At 41.9% G+C, this 16,484-nt stretch overlaps 1 protein-coding gene across 7 annotated transcripts in view; it reads right to left on the minus strand.

Moving 5' to 3' along the window:
* Positions 1-209: 209 nt before the first annotated feature.
* Positions 210-16,484, minus strand: part of slc23a2 (solute carrier family 23 member 2) — an 86,258-nt gene continuing 69,983 nt past the window's right edge. For all 7 annotated transcript variants that reach the window (XM_084694931.1, XM_084694932.1, XM_084694933.1 and 4 more), the window contains 6 exons: positions 14,922-15,078; positions 14,668-14,815; positions 4,250-4,355; positions 3,878-4,145; positions 3,449-3,544; positions 210-3,144 (listed from right to left, as the gene is read on the minus strand). In XM_084694931.1, coding sequence (XP_084551057.1) covers positions 2,858-3,144; positions 3,449-3,544; positions 3,878-4,145; positions 4,250-4,355; positions 14,668-14,815; positions 14,922-15,078 — 1,062 coding nt within the window. In that variant the 3' untranslated portion in view covers positions 210-2,857. The remainder of the gene's footprint in view (positions 3,145-3,448; positions 3,545-3,877; positions 4,146-4,249; positions 4,356-14,667; positions 14,816-14,921; positions 15,079-16,484) is intronic.

The following is a 16,484-nucleotide window of genomic DNA, read 5'->3' on the forward strand; positions in this document are numbered from 1 at the left end:
GTGTATAGTATTAGTATAGACGATGGCTGTCTGGTCCATACGTTTTCAGCATTAAGTATTCAGTTGAGTTCACATGTATATATTGATATTTCTGTTTAAAGTTTCAGCTCTCGATTTCTACTGATGCTGTAAGTAACAAACAGAATGCAATGTTAGAAAAATACAATATTAAAAAATCCAACCAAAGCAAAGTATTCACAAACTACAGATTTGAAATTGAAACAACATTTTATTTTATTACCTTTTAAAATCTTAAATAATAATGTAACAAAAAAATGTGCATCGTAGCATAATGATTTAAGATTAATACTCATTATTTATTTATTACAAACAGTTGTCTGTAAAGACATTAAAAATAATGTATAAAAACAAAACAAAATTGAAAACATAGAACTTGCAATAGACAAATGTATATTCTTTAGGTAGCTTCCCCTTCAAAATAACTGAAAGGGATTGGTTTATTTCTGTAAAACACCATATAGCCATGTTCTCAAGGCCTGTCTTTTAGGGTTACGGGCTAATTTACAGACCATGCCGAGACATGGATCAAATTTATTTTCTCGGATTCAGATAAAACACTAGTGCAGGATCCACATCCCAGTGAGGATCACCATCTTGATGTAAACTTCATTCAACTTGCCACCGAAATACAGGGTCTGAAATAGGTAGCCAACCAGTACCTGTTCATCCAAGATTTCTATAGATACACCAGAACAATCAGCAGCAGACACCTATATTTACTGCATGAGTGAAGGAGAGAGGAAGAGAGTGGGGTAGGAAGTATTTAGTGGAAAAATATCTGCTTGTTGCGTTACCAAAGATGACGTCAAACAAATTGCAGAGTTAATAAGTATGTTTACAAAATGACTTGAGCTCAAGAAGTACCCTCTACCCTCCTACACATGTCTAAGTTATGTTGCTAGTCTGCTGTCTGCCTCCCTCTCGTTGGTCTATCCGTCAGGAGGGAGATGGGCAAGTAAACCGTGTAGATGTGCACTCTAGTATGAGACAAAGACCACGTTAGACCCTGCAACATCTGACATTACTCTGCTGTACTACCCTACATCATACATAATGATGCAGGAGGAGGGGGAACAAAGGGGAGAAGAGGGAGGTGAAGGTTCAGGAGATGTCAACATCTACACACAGTTGTTTAATAAGTAAATATTGGCAACAATATGAACAAAGACATCAGTCACAATTATAAAAACAGTTTTTCAAAGTTACCAAAGCAACTATTTGATCAGCAGAACAAGAACTTGTACAGTATGTGTAGCTCTGCTATATTCGTCATATGGAGACGAGCATAGACTAACACAGACCTCACATGTCAACCTAAAATAGACCTGACATATAGGGTAAGGGCTGCATCCCAACAGAAATTCTGGGGAGAGAGCAGACCAATGTGTGAGTAGTGTCCCTGGGGATAGTGTTGCAGGTGTACGTCGGGAGCACAAGCTTTGTAACCAGTAGATAAAGCTGACAGCATAAGAGTGCAACAGGCATCAACAACAGCAGTATGGGACAGAGAGTACAGAAACCTATAGTTTGTAATTCCATGGGTTGGACCATGATAGGACCTTTAAAATTCACTCCTCGCTTTACCTCTTGCCCTATATTTCTCTGTCTCTCTCCTTACATCTCTTTATCTCTCACTTTCTCTGGATTCGTCTTTCATTTAGACATCTAGGTGCAAAATATTTCAAAGCATCCTCAGTTGGGCTGCTGGTCCAAGTCAGGTATTCCTAGTAGTTATACTGCACATTCAACTTATATATGCCTACAGAATCACTTTGAAGCACTAATCAACGTGATTTGAACACTCCAGGTTCTTGGAATATAATTTAAACTAACTCAGTTGCATATTTAGCAAAACAAGTATGTCTTAAGTGATGCTGGCTCTCCATCAGGACAATGAGGCATGTCTGATGGAGTTAGAGATGAAAGTTAAGTGGAGGAATGAAGGTTCTTTATCATTGATGATAACAGTTGTTAATGTGCCATGTCTCCAGGTGTGTGATATGGTAAGGGTAGTGTATGAAGATGATTATCTGTCTATTATCTGTCTATTATCGATTATCTGTCTGTTGTCTGTCTTCAACACACATCCTTTGTTGGATCTAAGGAAACAATCTAGTTATCTGCTTCTGTAGTTTGACTGGATTTATAAAATACAAAAATAATATAAATCTATATCACTGGCTGATACCATGTTAATTGGAATAATCTCCGTCTTGAGGATTTAAGGGTCACTATCAGCCTTCTCTCTGTGCCCAAGTGGTTTTGATGAAGATAATCTGTTGGTCTAGTTATAAGATATTTTGTGGGTAGTTTTGTAGTTGAACTGAGAACCATGTTTTGGGGCAACATCTATGTGTGACTAACTGACAAAAGAAACATCACTTTGCATGGCCAAGGTTCACCAAAGAGCAAATAACATTTTCAGTAGCTCCATGATCAAGCCAGTTCACTTCTATTTGCACATTTACCATTGTCAGGAACTATGTGTGTGCGTAACAGAGACATGTTTGCATTCAAATGTGATTATATGTGAAGGCTGCAGATATTGACAAATCAACCAATACAGTGAGGTTTTGCAAAATCATCAAAAATACCAAACACCAAATAAATCCAACAAAGCCCATGATACAGCTAGGATAGGAAAGGCAGTGAACTGACTGGCAATGTCTGATATTGAGCATTTTCATAATTTGGCTTTGAACCTTTTGCGGAATTAAATTGTTTCAATTAATCTGTGTCTGTCCTGCAGGCAACTAACAACTGTGTGCATCCCCTCCTCTACCCCAATCTTTCTCTTCCAATCCTTTATAGATCTGCCCATCTTTAACCTGTTATGCTACACCCCACTTTCCCCAGATGCTAGGCCTGCGTCACCCCCTATCCCTCCCCCCTTGCCTGCCTCCCCCCGCCCACCCCGGTCCCCCTGGCCTTGACAGGCTCCACGCGGTATCCCCCAGCGATAGCCAGTAAAGGTGGGGCTAATGGGCAGGTACTCGAAGATGGTGTGACAGCGGAGGAAGTCCATGCCGAATGGGAGGTCATAGGATCTCATACCCTCCAGCTCTGCAGCACTGGGCCGTGACCCTTGCTTCAGCTTCCTTATGCCTCGTTCCTCCAGAGTACCTAGGGTAGGAGAGAGTAGGAAGTTGGAAGTGAGTGGGAGAAGCGGAGTGAGTGGGGGGATGAAGGCGGGGATGGAAAGGAAAGATGCCAAGAAGGAATATATAGCAAACAGTCAAGTATTGTACCACTAGAAGACAGTCAAGTATTGTGGCATTAGCAGACAGTCTAGTATAGTAGCACTAGCAGTAATGCATGTATCAAAACAATAGCAGAAATGTATTTCTATCTACTCTGGATATGATCTTGAAGAAAACAATGAGAAAAGGGATAAAGGCTGTGTTATTGAGATGGATGGTGGATTTACCAGGGATGGTGTTGTCCAGCACAAATGCCACAGATCCACCCACAAACATGGCTGTGGTTAAGAGAACATTCAGCACCTGGTCCACCTCCACAATGCCTGGGACAGAGGTAAAGATAGGGTTAGGGGTAAAGATACAGTTAGAGGGAAGATACATGATTAGTGCTCTTCAGAGCAGGGATTGTACAGATATGGTGTTATAGAGAGATGGAGGTATAGACAGGGTTAGGGGTATAGAAAGGGTAGGGTCATACAGAAATGGTGGTACAAGTAAAATACAGAAATGGTGGTATTGGTGTGGTATAGTGTTATACAAAAATGGCCTTACAAAGATATTATGGATATACAGTGATGATGGTTATAGATGCAAAGATCGGGGGTATAGATAAAGCAACGTGTGTGCTTATACGTGTGTGTCTGCTCCTCACTCACCAGTGACCAAAGGGTTCTGTTTGAGGTAGCTAGGTAGCACCAGACCAAAAAAGATGGAGAAGCCCAGAACAAACAGGTTCCTAGAGGAGTTGAGGTCCACAAACTGCAGGTTGGACAGCCCCACAGCAGTGATCATGCCAAACAGGGTGCAGAATAGTGCCCCAAGTATAGGGTCAGGCAGCGAAGCGAAGAGTGCGCTGAATTTCCCCACAAGCCCCAGCAGCAGCATCATAGCTGCTCCGTACTGGATCACCCTTCGGCTTCCCACCTGGACAGCCAATCAGACACAGACAGGGAAGAGGGAGGACAACTATTCAGAGAATTTTCAAGAAGTAAAAATGATTTGTGCTGTTTAATGATACAATATGTTACCTTGGTGATGCCGAGCACACCTATATTTGGACTGGAGGAGGTGGAGCCATTTCCTGTTCCAAACAGTCCATCTAGCACACAGGACACACCCTCAACAAATATACCCCTAGAAAGAAAAAGTGAAGTAAATTTTGAATCATCAAAAATGTTTTTTAAAGGGGTCATTGACTGGGTTTTTATCACACTGTTCCTTAAAGGGGCAATTGACTGCAAAACCGATTTTACCTTGTCATAGTTGAATAACAACAGTTCGGTGGGTAAAATGAACATACCGTGAATATCAAAGTCCATTGACACCTCTTTCCTATTCAAATCAACAACAAAAAAAATGGCTGTAAAACGCTAGCTTTTCAACAAAGCTACCGGTCCTACGTACGCCCTCTTATTGGCTCTGGTCTGTATCTTTGTCACACCCCCAAATTTACATCCAGACCAGCCCGAGGTAGCGTCTATCTCCATACTAGTTTAGCTGCGCGCTGCTCTGTGTAAGCTACTTATAAGGAATTACAAAGAAGAACGTTTTGAATAACAAAGTTATGAAAATGGACCATGGTCGTAAATGCTGTGTTCCAGGCTGTACAGGGAAGGCTAACACTCACAGTCTTCCCAAGGAGCCAAACATTCAACAGGCATGGCTGCTGTTGTCTTATGAGAAGATCCCGGCGAAGTTCGACACTCAATCATTAATTTGCTCTGAGCATTTCACCCAAGACAGTTTTGACAACCTTGGACAATTGCAAGCAGAATTTGCTAGGAAGCTGAACCTGGAAAGAGGTGCTGTTCCGACCGCATGCTCATTGCAACCGCCTATAAGGACAGTATGATATTGTGCTAACAGTTATTAGCAATGCTAACGTTTCCTGTATAATATAGCATACCAGGTAGAATATTAAATAGGTTTCTACACACATCAAATGACTCTAGCTAGACTAGCTGTAGTCGGCATTAGAAGGGAAGCTTCCGAAAAATAGCCAGAAAACTAACAGCAGTCTGGCTTATTGCTAACGCCTGTCTAGATAATCTATTTGAATGAACTGGAGAAAGGCAGGTGCTTGATACAGGATACGGTAGCATTGCTAGTAACTGTTACTAGTAACACCTAGACTGTAGCCATGTAAACAAGTTTAGCTTGCTAACGCAAGAGCATAGGTAGAATGTGTGATAATGTGTGATAATTTAGCCTAGTTTATTGGCAATGGGGCTAACGTTGATTCATGTTCCTGACTGTGTTTCATTCAAATAAATAACCTGTGTAATGTAAATCTACAATTCACGATGCATGTTTGTCCAGATCTTGGTCATGTTATTTTTCAGCAAGTTATTTAGAGCTAGCTAGCTAACTGAAGCCGAGTAGAATCAGGATATGGTTTGGTTGCTAAGCTGTAGCCTAACGTTCTACCCACCCAAGTCAATCCAGTTTGCTTCAACAACAGAAGTGGAAACAAGTAATGTTATCATTTCAAATGATATATAGTCAATCTGTTGAAAACAGTTGTGTAGACAAATAGATTTATTTGCGCGTTTTTTTTCAAGTCTCCAATTTCAGCGAGTGCTGCTGTTGGCCGTGTTGTGTTTTTGCTCCCCAGCTTAACTCGTTGAAAACCAACCAATCAGCGCGCAGCTCATCTAAATATTAATGAGCATACCATAAAAGGAGAAAAGCTAGTGTTTTTTCCCGGGAACATTTCAGAGGATCTGTCAGTGGGCATAGAACAGCACCCGGGCCATTTTCAACCCAACCAATGTTACATACCCTATTTGGAGACCTTAAGGAACAGTGTGAAATACCCCCAAAAAACAGTCAATTGCCCCTTTAAGGTCTCCAAATAGGGTATGTAACATTGGTTGGGCTGAAAATGGCCCGGGTGCTGTTCTATGCCCCCTGATACTTCCTGTGAAATTGTCCCGGGAAAAAACACTAGGTTTTCTTTTATGGTATGCTCATGAATATATAGATGAGCTGCGCGCTGATTGGTTGGTTTACAACGAGTGAAGCTGCGAAGCAAAGACGCAACACGGCCAACAGCACTCACTGAAACAACGAAGGTGGAGACTTGAAATAAAACATAAATAAATCTAAATAAATCTATTGTGTCTACACAACACTGTTTTCAACAGATTGACTAGATATCATTTGAAATGATGACGTTAGTTTTTTCCACTGTTGTCGAAGCAAACAGGATCGCCTTAGGTGGGTAACATTAACACTACAGCTTAGCAAACAAACTATCGTGATACAACTCCGCTTCAGTTAGCTCTAGCTATCTTGCTGAAAAATAGATCTGGACAAACATGCATCTTGAATCATAGATTTACATGATAACACAGGTTATTTATTTGAATAAAACACAGTCAGGAACATGAAATAACGTTAGCCCCATTGCTAATAAACTAAATCATCACACATTCTACCGATGCTAGATACAGGCAGGATACATTAGGATTGCTAATAACTTAGCGACAACATCATACTACAGCTTGCGGCTGTGATGAACATAAGGTCATAGGCCGTAAAGTGAAGCGGTTTTTCGTTTCATCCCATTCCCGTGCTTACCGCGTAATTAAATTTTGATCATGAGTGATGAGGAAATCATCACGTGCTTACCGCTAGACCAATGAAGTGGCCGCTTTTTGTAACAACGTTTAAAGAGTCCAAGATGTTTTCGTCAATATCAAGTAGCGAAAACGAGGAAATTAAGGACAAATCTTCAAAATTACGTGGTTAGGATTTTAAACAATGCTATATGCATCTCACATCCATAAAGAAAGAAAAGGTATGTCACCTGCACACGGTGGGATACATTCAGAAACAGGGCCAAACGGTGGCTTGGCTTGCAGAATCAGAAAATAGTGAAAACATACAAACATTGTCTAGAAGTTGAGTTTGACAATGTTCCCGAAGACACTGGGTTTCACTCCACTTGCTACAGGCGTTTCATTGACATTTATGGCATGGCAAAAGAAAGGCATTTCTGTTGCTTGTGAGAAAGATGAATACCTGACTGAATTTACAAATCTGGGTAGCAGTTTTAACCTGGACCAGTGTAACTTTGTTCATGTTCAAGTATTTTATTGTCAGATGCACAGAACAACACAAGGTCAGACTGGGCACTGAAATTCTTAAGATAAGACAACGTAAGCACTTGGCATGACCTAACATATAAGTACACAGAACATAAATTACATCTATGCTAAGCTTAAATAAGTAAACCTCCTAAATATACAGAAATATAAAAATACAACATACTAAACCGCAAATACACATAATAACCTATTGCTAACCGTTTAAACCTATTCTAAACTAAGTGAAGTACAGTCTATTAGTACAATATTACTGATAGTGCAACCAGGATTTGAAAGTGACAGTGTGTAAGTAGCTAGTAAGACGTGAATCAATGACCATGTCAATGTCCATTAAGGAGCCTGATGGCGAAGTACAGTGAATTACAGGAGTGCAATGCTACTGATAATGCAACCAGTAGCTGAAGTGACAGTGTTTAAAGTGACTAGTATGAAGTGAATGTAATATATCAATGTCCATTCAGAAGCCTGATGGCCCTTGGATAGAAACTGTTGTCCAGTCCACGTGTGCGAGACCGAATGCTGTGGTAACGGCTGACAGAATGCAACGGGGTAAAGCGACTGAAGTATGGGTGGTAATTTAGAATCTTATCTTAGAATCCTGCCAGCTTTCCTGAGGCAACGTGTGTGGCAGGTGTCCTGTAGGGCTGGGAGCTTCCTGCCGATAATGAACTCAGCAGAACGGACCACACTACATAGGGCCTTGGAGTCCCTGTCTGTGCAGCTCCCATACCACACTGTGATGCAACAGGTCAGAATGCTCTCTACAGTGTATCTGTAAAAGTTAGTGAGGATGAGCGAGTCCATGCCAAACTTCTTCAGTCTCCTCAGGATAAGGAGAGGCGTTTATGGGCCGCTTTGACCACCTTGTCTGAGTGAACAGACCAGGTGAGATCATTAACAATGTTCACCCTGAGAAACTTGAAGCAGCTGACCTTCTCCACTTCCGATCCATTGATGTGTAGGGGTGCATGCTCCTCCTCCTGCCGCCTCCTATAGTCCACAATCATCACCTTGGTCTTGCTGACACTAAAAGAGAGGTTATTGTCCTGACACCATGATGAACTACTTTGCAACTACTTTTCAAATGTGTGCCACCTGTATGGCCACTCATCTGCCAAAACCATGAACGATGCAAGATACAAAGCATTCTGCATGGCATCATCAGCTTTGCTAGAACTATCCATGCCCCTGACAAGTGACGCCCTGTATCAACACTGCAAAAGGGGCAAACTATCAAGCAGCAATAATGAGACATTCTCTGACGGGTATAATGTGTGCCCCTTCACCAATTGGCAATGGATGGCACCTTGAGGATTGGGAGTTAGCAGTCACCTGGAGGACTCAAGAAAACTGGCAGGATTCTAAGAGATTGTTACCACCCATCATTTAGTCTTTTTACCCTGTTGCCTTCTGGCAGGCGATACCATAGAATTTGGTCTCACACAAGCTGTTATTTTCACTCTATATGTTGCCTTTAGGAAACATAATTAGAAGCTCTGGGGTAAATGTTCACCGTTATGCAGATGATACTCAGCTATACATGTCCATAAAACCTGGAGAATTTCCACATGCTATGGAAAAATTTGTTTCCGGGTTGAGAACTTGGATGACAGCCAATTTCCTTCTTAATTCGGATAAAACCGAGGTACAAATTTTCGGCCCTAAAAAATACAGAAATAATTTATCCAATCTGACCTTAGACTTAGACGGCGTCAAAGTATCTCAAAGCCAGCTGGTAAATTTTTTGGGAGTTACATTGGACCCAGACCTTTCGTTTGAGTACCATATTAAGCAAATCACCAGAACCGCATTTTTCTATCTACAATACGTAAATTCCTCTCAAAGGATGATGCTGAAAAACGAATACATGCTTTTGTTACGTCCCGATTGGACTACTGCAATGTGTTGTTCTCTGGCCTCCCAATTACATACCTAAAAAGCGGGTACATGATGCTGCTGCTAGACTATTGACTAAACAAGAAAGTTTGATCATATAACATCTACTCTTATCTATTTACACTGGCCAGAGCTGATTTCAAAGTTTTACTACTAACTTACAAATCTCTGCATGGATTGGCACCACTGTACCTCTCCGGTCTCCTTGCACCCTATTGCCCCGCAAGGACTAAGATCTCAAGATGCCGGCTATCTGGTAATACCCCAAATTAAGAAAATAACAGCTGGAGGTAGGGCGTTCTCATATAGAGCAGCTCTTCTCTGGAACAAATTACCTGTCTCAATTAAGGAGGCCGATACTGTTTTGACATTTAAAAATATATTAAAAACTTTTTTGTTTCGTCAATTCTATGACTGTTAAAGGTAAGTATGTGTGTACTTTCTATGTAAACCTGGGGTGTGTGTTTGCCTGTGTGTATCACATGTAACTTAAATTGTAATTATAGCTCATGTTCACACTGCCCATCTAGATGTTAAAAATTAAATAAACCTGTTACTGTATATTGTTACTGTTATAGTTCTGTTGCTTTATATTGTTATTGTTATAGTTTTTGTTACTAGTTGGAGACAACGGGGGACTGGTTGTTTTCATCCTTATTCGTATGAGTATAACCTATTTTAGAGTTATTTCCCCCGGAACAGATTTCATGTTCCAACCAAGGGGGGCTGTCGCTGTCTTGGTGTGTGGGGCTGCATCAAATACCCTTTTAGCTCTGTTAAATTGCTGCACTAGTCCACACTTGACCGGTGGGGATCTCATTCTATTATGACTAACTGTTAGCTGCTCCTGGCATTCTCTAATTCCTGCTCTCCCCTCTCTGTCCCCCCCCCCCCACACATCCCTGTGGTGTGGGGAGTTTGAACGGTCAGGACCTGCCTGGTCATCGGTCTACCAACGCTGGACCAGGTCGTCTACCTGAATCCAGTCTCCATGACGGCCAACAGCGAGTTTCCCGGTCCCATCCAACGTCTATAAAGCCGCAAAATTGATTTTGGTGTTTCAAAACCCATTGACACTGTATGACTGTTTAGCTTGTGTTCTGCTCCTCTGTCTTACCAACCGTCTCTGGAGGAGGGGATCCCTCTCTGAATTGCTCCTCCAAAGGTTTCTTCCATTTTTTCTCCCATTGGGAGTTTTTTCCTTGTCTTCCTTGAGGGTTTAAGTTGGTTGAGGGACAGTTCTATGGGCGTATGTGAAGCCCTCTGTGACATGCTTGCATGTAAAAGGGGCTATAAAAATACATTTGATTTGACATGCAGACTGGACAATAGTTTCTTTCAAAGGGCCATCAGGCTTCTGAATGAACATTGATATGAACACGAATACACTTCTCACTAGTCACTTTACACACTGCCACTTTCAGCTACTGGTTGCACTATCAGCAATATTGCACTATTGTACTTCACTTGTCTTAAGTTAGTTTAGGTTTATAAGGTTACTATTGGTTATTATGTGTACTGTGTATTTAGAGGTTACTATACTGTATTGAATATTATATATTAGGAGGTTTATTATATTTTTCTTATCATAGATGTAATCTATTTTCTGTGTACTTACATGTTATGTTATGCCAGGTTGCTTTGTGTTGTCTTGTCCTAAGAATTTTTCAGTGACCAGTCTGACCTTGTGTTGTTCTGTGCATCTGACGATAAAAGACTTGAACTTGACTAGAAATCCCAGCTAGGATTGCCCCTGTGTGTTGTAGGTAGTCCACAGCAGTTGCAAGCCAGGCAAATGTGAGTCTGGAAGATCTTCCTGTATGTCTGCAAGACTTTCTTGTACTGATTTGTCAGTGCCAAAATTGTGCAAATGTTACCCAGGAAACAGAGGAACGGGCTACATGGGATGACAGCTCTGTCTATAGCGATAGGGATGATACTGATGCTTATGGATGATACTGATGATTAGGGATGATACTGATGAGGAAAGATGATACTGATGAGTAGGGATGATACTGATGAGTAAGATGTTACTGATGATTAGGGATGATACTGATGAGTAAAGATGTTACTGATGATTAGGGAAGATACTGATGAGTAAAGATGTTACTGATGATTCGGGATGATACTGATGAGGAAAGATGTTGCTGATGATTAGGGATGATACTGATGAGTAGGGATGATGCTGATGAGTAAAGATGTTACTGATGATTATGGATGATTCTGATGATACTGATGAGTATGTTACTGATGAGCAAGGATAATACTGATGAGTAAAGATGCGCTGTGTTGTATTTTAGGTTGATTTTGAGCTGCAATTAATCTATTGTAGAATTGTCAAATGTTTGGCATTATTCAGAATTAAGGGGGACGGGGTAGCATTTTGAGTCATTTCAGCCAACTTGGGCCAGTGTGCTTCTTTTCTTTTTATCTTTCTGTGATTACACTGTGCCTACTGAACATTTTGATGTATAAAATATCAGTCTTGCTAAATTTACAATGTGTATGTTTAATTTCGCTTGGTGCCAATCCGTAAAGTATAAGCATATTTTTCTACAAATGTACCATATTTCATGGTCTACATTCACACTTGACTATACTTATGCATCATTACCAAATCTCAAATGTTTAGGTACATGTATAAATGACAGTTTGAGAGCTATTTTGTGTGCTAAAATGAATGTTGCAAGCAAAACCAGCAGCATAAGAATTGAGTTTTTTAAATTTACAAATATACATTTATGGATCGTGACAAAACTGCAGGATATTTTGCAGAGAACTTTTAACAAAGTCCATAAGGGTGTTGTCTATGCAAAAATTATTTTAAAAAGTAGTGCCCAGGTGTGGGAACAGAACATCAGAACAGCACCTATTTTCAGAATCAGAAGGGATTTTATTCGCCATGACTGTTTGCACAAACAAGGAATTTACTTTGGCAGGGAGGTGCATACAATAAACATATAGCAATATTGAAACTTAAATATGTGGACTAACTATACAAAAGGAGCAAAGTCTAGCTAATACTAAGGGGAGTAAAATTAAAAATAAAGTACAAGTAGTCATAATTTACAATCTAACCTAAAAAAAACAGGTAATGCAAGAGAACGATACAATACTGCAAATTGCAGGGTGTCATTGTGCAGCTTGTGATTTAAAGTCAGTGAGAGTCCTTGGCCTTGTTAAAGTGGCCAACAGCGGATGGGAAGAAACTGTTCTTGTGGCGTGAGGTTTTGATCTTGATGGACCGCAGTCTTCTGCCGGAGGGGAGTAGCTAGCACAGGGAGTGTCCAGGGTGGGAGGGGTCAGCCACAATCTTCCTCGCTCGCCTCAGGGTGTGCAGATCCTCAAGGGAAGGCATATTGCAGCCAATCACCTTCACAGCTGTGCGGATGATACGCTGCAGTCTGCTCTTGTCCTTGGCAGTGGCAGCAGCATACCAGATGGTGATAGAAGAAGTGAGGATGGACTCAATGATGGCTGTGTAGAAGTGCACCATCATTGTCTTTGGCAGGTTGAATTTCTTCAGCTGCCGTAGGAAGTACATCCTCTGTTGTGCTTTTTTGGTGAGGGAGCTGATGTTCAGTTCCCACTTGAGGTCCTGGGAGACGATGGTGCCCAGGAAGCGGAAGGACTCCACAGTGTTGACTGGGGAGTCACTCAGGGTGATGGGGGTGAGTGGGGCTGTGTTCTTCCTGAAGTCCACAACCATCTCCACTGTTTTAAGAGCATTGTGCTCTAAGTTGTTCTGGCTGCACCAGGTCACCAGGTTGTCAGCTTCCCACCTGTAGTCAGACTCGTCCCCGTCAGAGATGAGCCCAGTCAGGGTGGTGTCGTCCGCAAACTTCAAGAGTTTGACAGACTGATGACTCGAGGTGCAGCTGTTGGTGTACAGGGAGAAAAGCAGAGGAGAAAGGACGCAGCCCTGAGGAGATCCAGTGCTGATGGACCGGGAGTCAGAGACTTGTGTTCCCAGCTTAACTCACTGCTTCCTGTCAGACAGGAAGTCTGTGATCCACCTGCAGATGGAGTCAGGCACGTTCAGCTGGGAGAGCTTGTCCTGTAGCAGGGCGGGGATGATGGTGTTGAAGGCAGAGCTGAAGTCCACAAACAGGATCCTGGCGTAGGAAGCTGGGGAGTCCAGATGATGTAGGGTGAAGTGGAGGGCCATGTTAACGGCATCATCCACAGACCTGTTGGCTCTGTAGGCAAACTGCAGTGGGTCCAGGAAGGGGTCTGTGATGGATTTGAGGTGTGCCAGCACAAGGCGCTCAAAAGACTTAATTACCACAGAGGTCAGGGCGACGAGTCTGTAGTCATTAAGTCCTGTTGGCCTTGGCTTTTTGGGCACAGGGATGATGGTGGAGGACTTGAGACAGGCTGGCACATGGCATGTCTCCAGGGAGGTGTTAAAGATGTTTGTAAACACAGGAGACAGCTGGTCAGCGCAGTGCTTGAGGGTGGCAGGAGAGACAGAGTCCGGCCCAGCTGCTTTGCGGGGGTTCTATCTCTTGAAAAGTCTGTTAACTTCACCCTCCTGAATGGAGAGAGTTGTCACTGTAGAGGAGGGGAGGGGGGAGGCCACATGGATGGGAAGGGGTAGTTCAGGACTGTCCAATTGTCTTTCGAATCTGCAATAGAACTTGTTCAGGTCGTTGGCCAGGCGGGAGTCGTTGGTGGAGTGGGGGGCTCTGGGCTTGTAGTTGGTGATGTGACAAAGCCCTCTCCAGAAAGAAGCAGAGTAGTTTGCAGAGAATTGACGCTTCAGTTTCTCAGAGTAAAGTTGTTTTGCCTCTCTCACCGCCTTGCTAAATCTTTTTCAGCAACAGCTTCATAGTTAATCCTGATTTACATTGTCCCAGGTTTTCAAAACTATCCTCGGTGAAATGGTTTGAGCAAATGTGTAATTGAGGGTCGAAATGCACAGGGATTTTCTCAGACAAACATCACAGCCCGTTGAGTGTTTTTTGTCTCCTTGGGAAGACTCTGAAAAGTGTCAGCATTCCATGTACAGACTAACACTGCATTTACGACCGTAGTCCATTTTCAATATCCTTGAAAAACGAAACAATATTATTCTTTGTAATTCCGTGGAACTACACAGAGCATCAAGCAGCAAATTTTGGGGCGTTACAAAGGTACAGACCAGAGCCAAAAAAGGTGGAGCCACCAAACTGACGTCAGTTTGGTGGCTTTTTCAAAACCTACCGTTTTACAGCCAAATGTTTTATTGTGAGATTTGCATAGGAAAGAGGTGTCAATGGACTTTGGGTTCACTGTATGTCCATTTTACCCACTGAACTGTCGTTATTCAACTGTAAGGTAAATTTGGTTCTGCAATCAATGACCCCTTTAGGAAGCACGAAAGAACAGAAGAATGAAAGTGTGAATGTAAGATTAAAAGAACAAGAGAAAGAACGAGAGCAAGATAGGAGACGTACCTGTTGATTGCGTGAATAGGGGGCGGAGGAGCACAGGAGAGGCGAGCACAAGCATAGTAGTCGCCAATGGACTCGATGATGCTGGCAACCACGGCACTTAGCATCCCAATCACGCCTGCTGCAGTCACTGTGGGAACACCCCACTGGACTGGTAGTCCACACCACAACACACATTAGGTAAAAATGTGGTTACACACATTAGGTAAAAATGTGGTTACACACACACACACACATTCCTATTCTCCATGACTCACAGGGATAGGGGATCTTGAACCAGGGGGCTGCAGCCAAAATGCCCTGGCGGGCATCCGTCCGGGCGTAGAAGCCATACTGGTCCTTTTCTGGAGGAAACACGTCCGTCACCGTGAAGATGAAGCAGATCAGCCACGACACCAGGATGGCCATGATGATCTAACAGAGAGAAGGAGAGTGAGAGATGGAGGAAAATGGTGTGTTAAAATTATGTTGTTTTTTTTCTCTCTAATAATACCAGGAATCTGTGTGTGTGTGTGTCAGAATTTCCAACGGTTATCTCAAGAACCGGGCACTCTGCAAAGTTTTTAAGTATGCAGGTGTCCTTTTTATAATCCAACAGAGTGCAGACGGATCAGCATTGACTGAAAAAAACAATCCCCATCTTTCATGTGCCTCCACGGGCATCATGGGTACTCATCCCAACCCCTTCACCCTGGTTGGTCCCAGCCCCTTCACTGTAATTGTTCCTCTGGTCATCCCTCGCACCATACGCTTCACTAGCGTGTGCATTAGTAGGCTGTATCAGAGGATGTATGATAACTTCAGTGAATTTTGTATTGTAATGAACTAATGCAATTAACAAAGGCATTCACAATTAAATGACACCAAGTGTTTAACGCACCAGAGTTCGTAGTAAAGAAACAGGGAAATTATGTTACATTGTTTAGAAGTGAATTCACTTTCACGACAGATAATCAGCTGTTTTCAAAGGGGTTTGGTGGCTAGCTAACATATACTTCAGAATAGATCAGTGAATTTTGAAAAACTGCACATTGCAAATGTACATGCACGTGCTACGATGAATTAGGCCTTTAATATGACAATTGGCTCAATGCATGTAATGACATTTGTTATGAACTAAATGTTTAGATGTTTGTGGTGGTAAGACAATTAACAGAGAACCAAATTAGTACATTTAGATCAACATAAGATGAACAATTTATTACGTCGGAAACAGCAGACCAATGAAGGCTGCATAACCATTTGCATGAATGTAGGCTACCACAGCATTAGGAATTTGACGAAAATAGATCATGTGGAGGTTGAAGTACTTAATGAGAATTTCAATTGTGATCTGAGAAATATAGGTGCCAAAACCACTGAGAAGAACTGTCATCATCAGCTGCATCACAGGCACTGCACGTCTATAATTCCAGACATCTGTGTGTGTCACCAACATAATCACAGGCATTGTGCCCAATCTATACTTTCAGGAATCTGTGCGTGTGCCACCAATTTTATCATGGGGCACTCTGCACTATCTATAGTTAAAGTGAGCTGTATTTGTGTGTTTCACTAACATCTTAATCATCAATTGCATCATAGGCACTATGCACCAGTGAAAACAAATATTGTGGCATCATTGGGGATCATATGTCTAGGGTTCAAAAATGGGTGTTACTTTAATTGTACTTTTTTGCCTTCAAAACACACTAAAATGTGCAGCTATTCAATTATTCATTAGGTTATAATTGTCTCAAGTTCCAAGAGCACCTTGCATAATCATTACAGCTATCGAGTTAATACATTTGTATCCAATAAAAAAAATCTTCATTTGTACC

This window comes from Hypomesus nipponensis, chromosome 28, assembly GCF_054491055.1.
Source record: "Hypomesus nipponensis isolate SF chromosome 28, ASM5449105v1, whole genome shotgun sequence".
NCBI lineage: Eukaryota > Metazoa > Chordata > Actinopteri > Osmeriformes > Osmeridae > Hypomesus > Hypomesus nipponensis.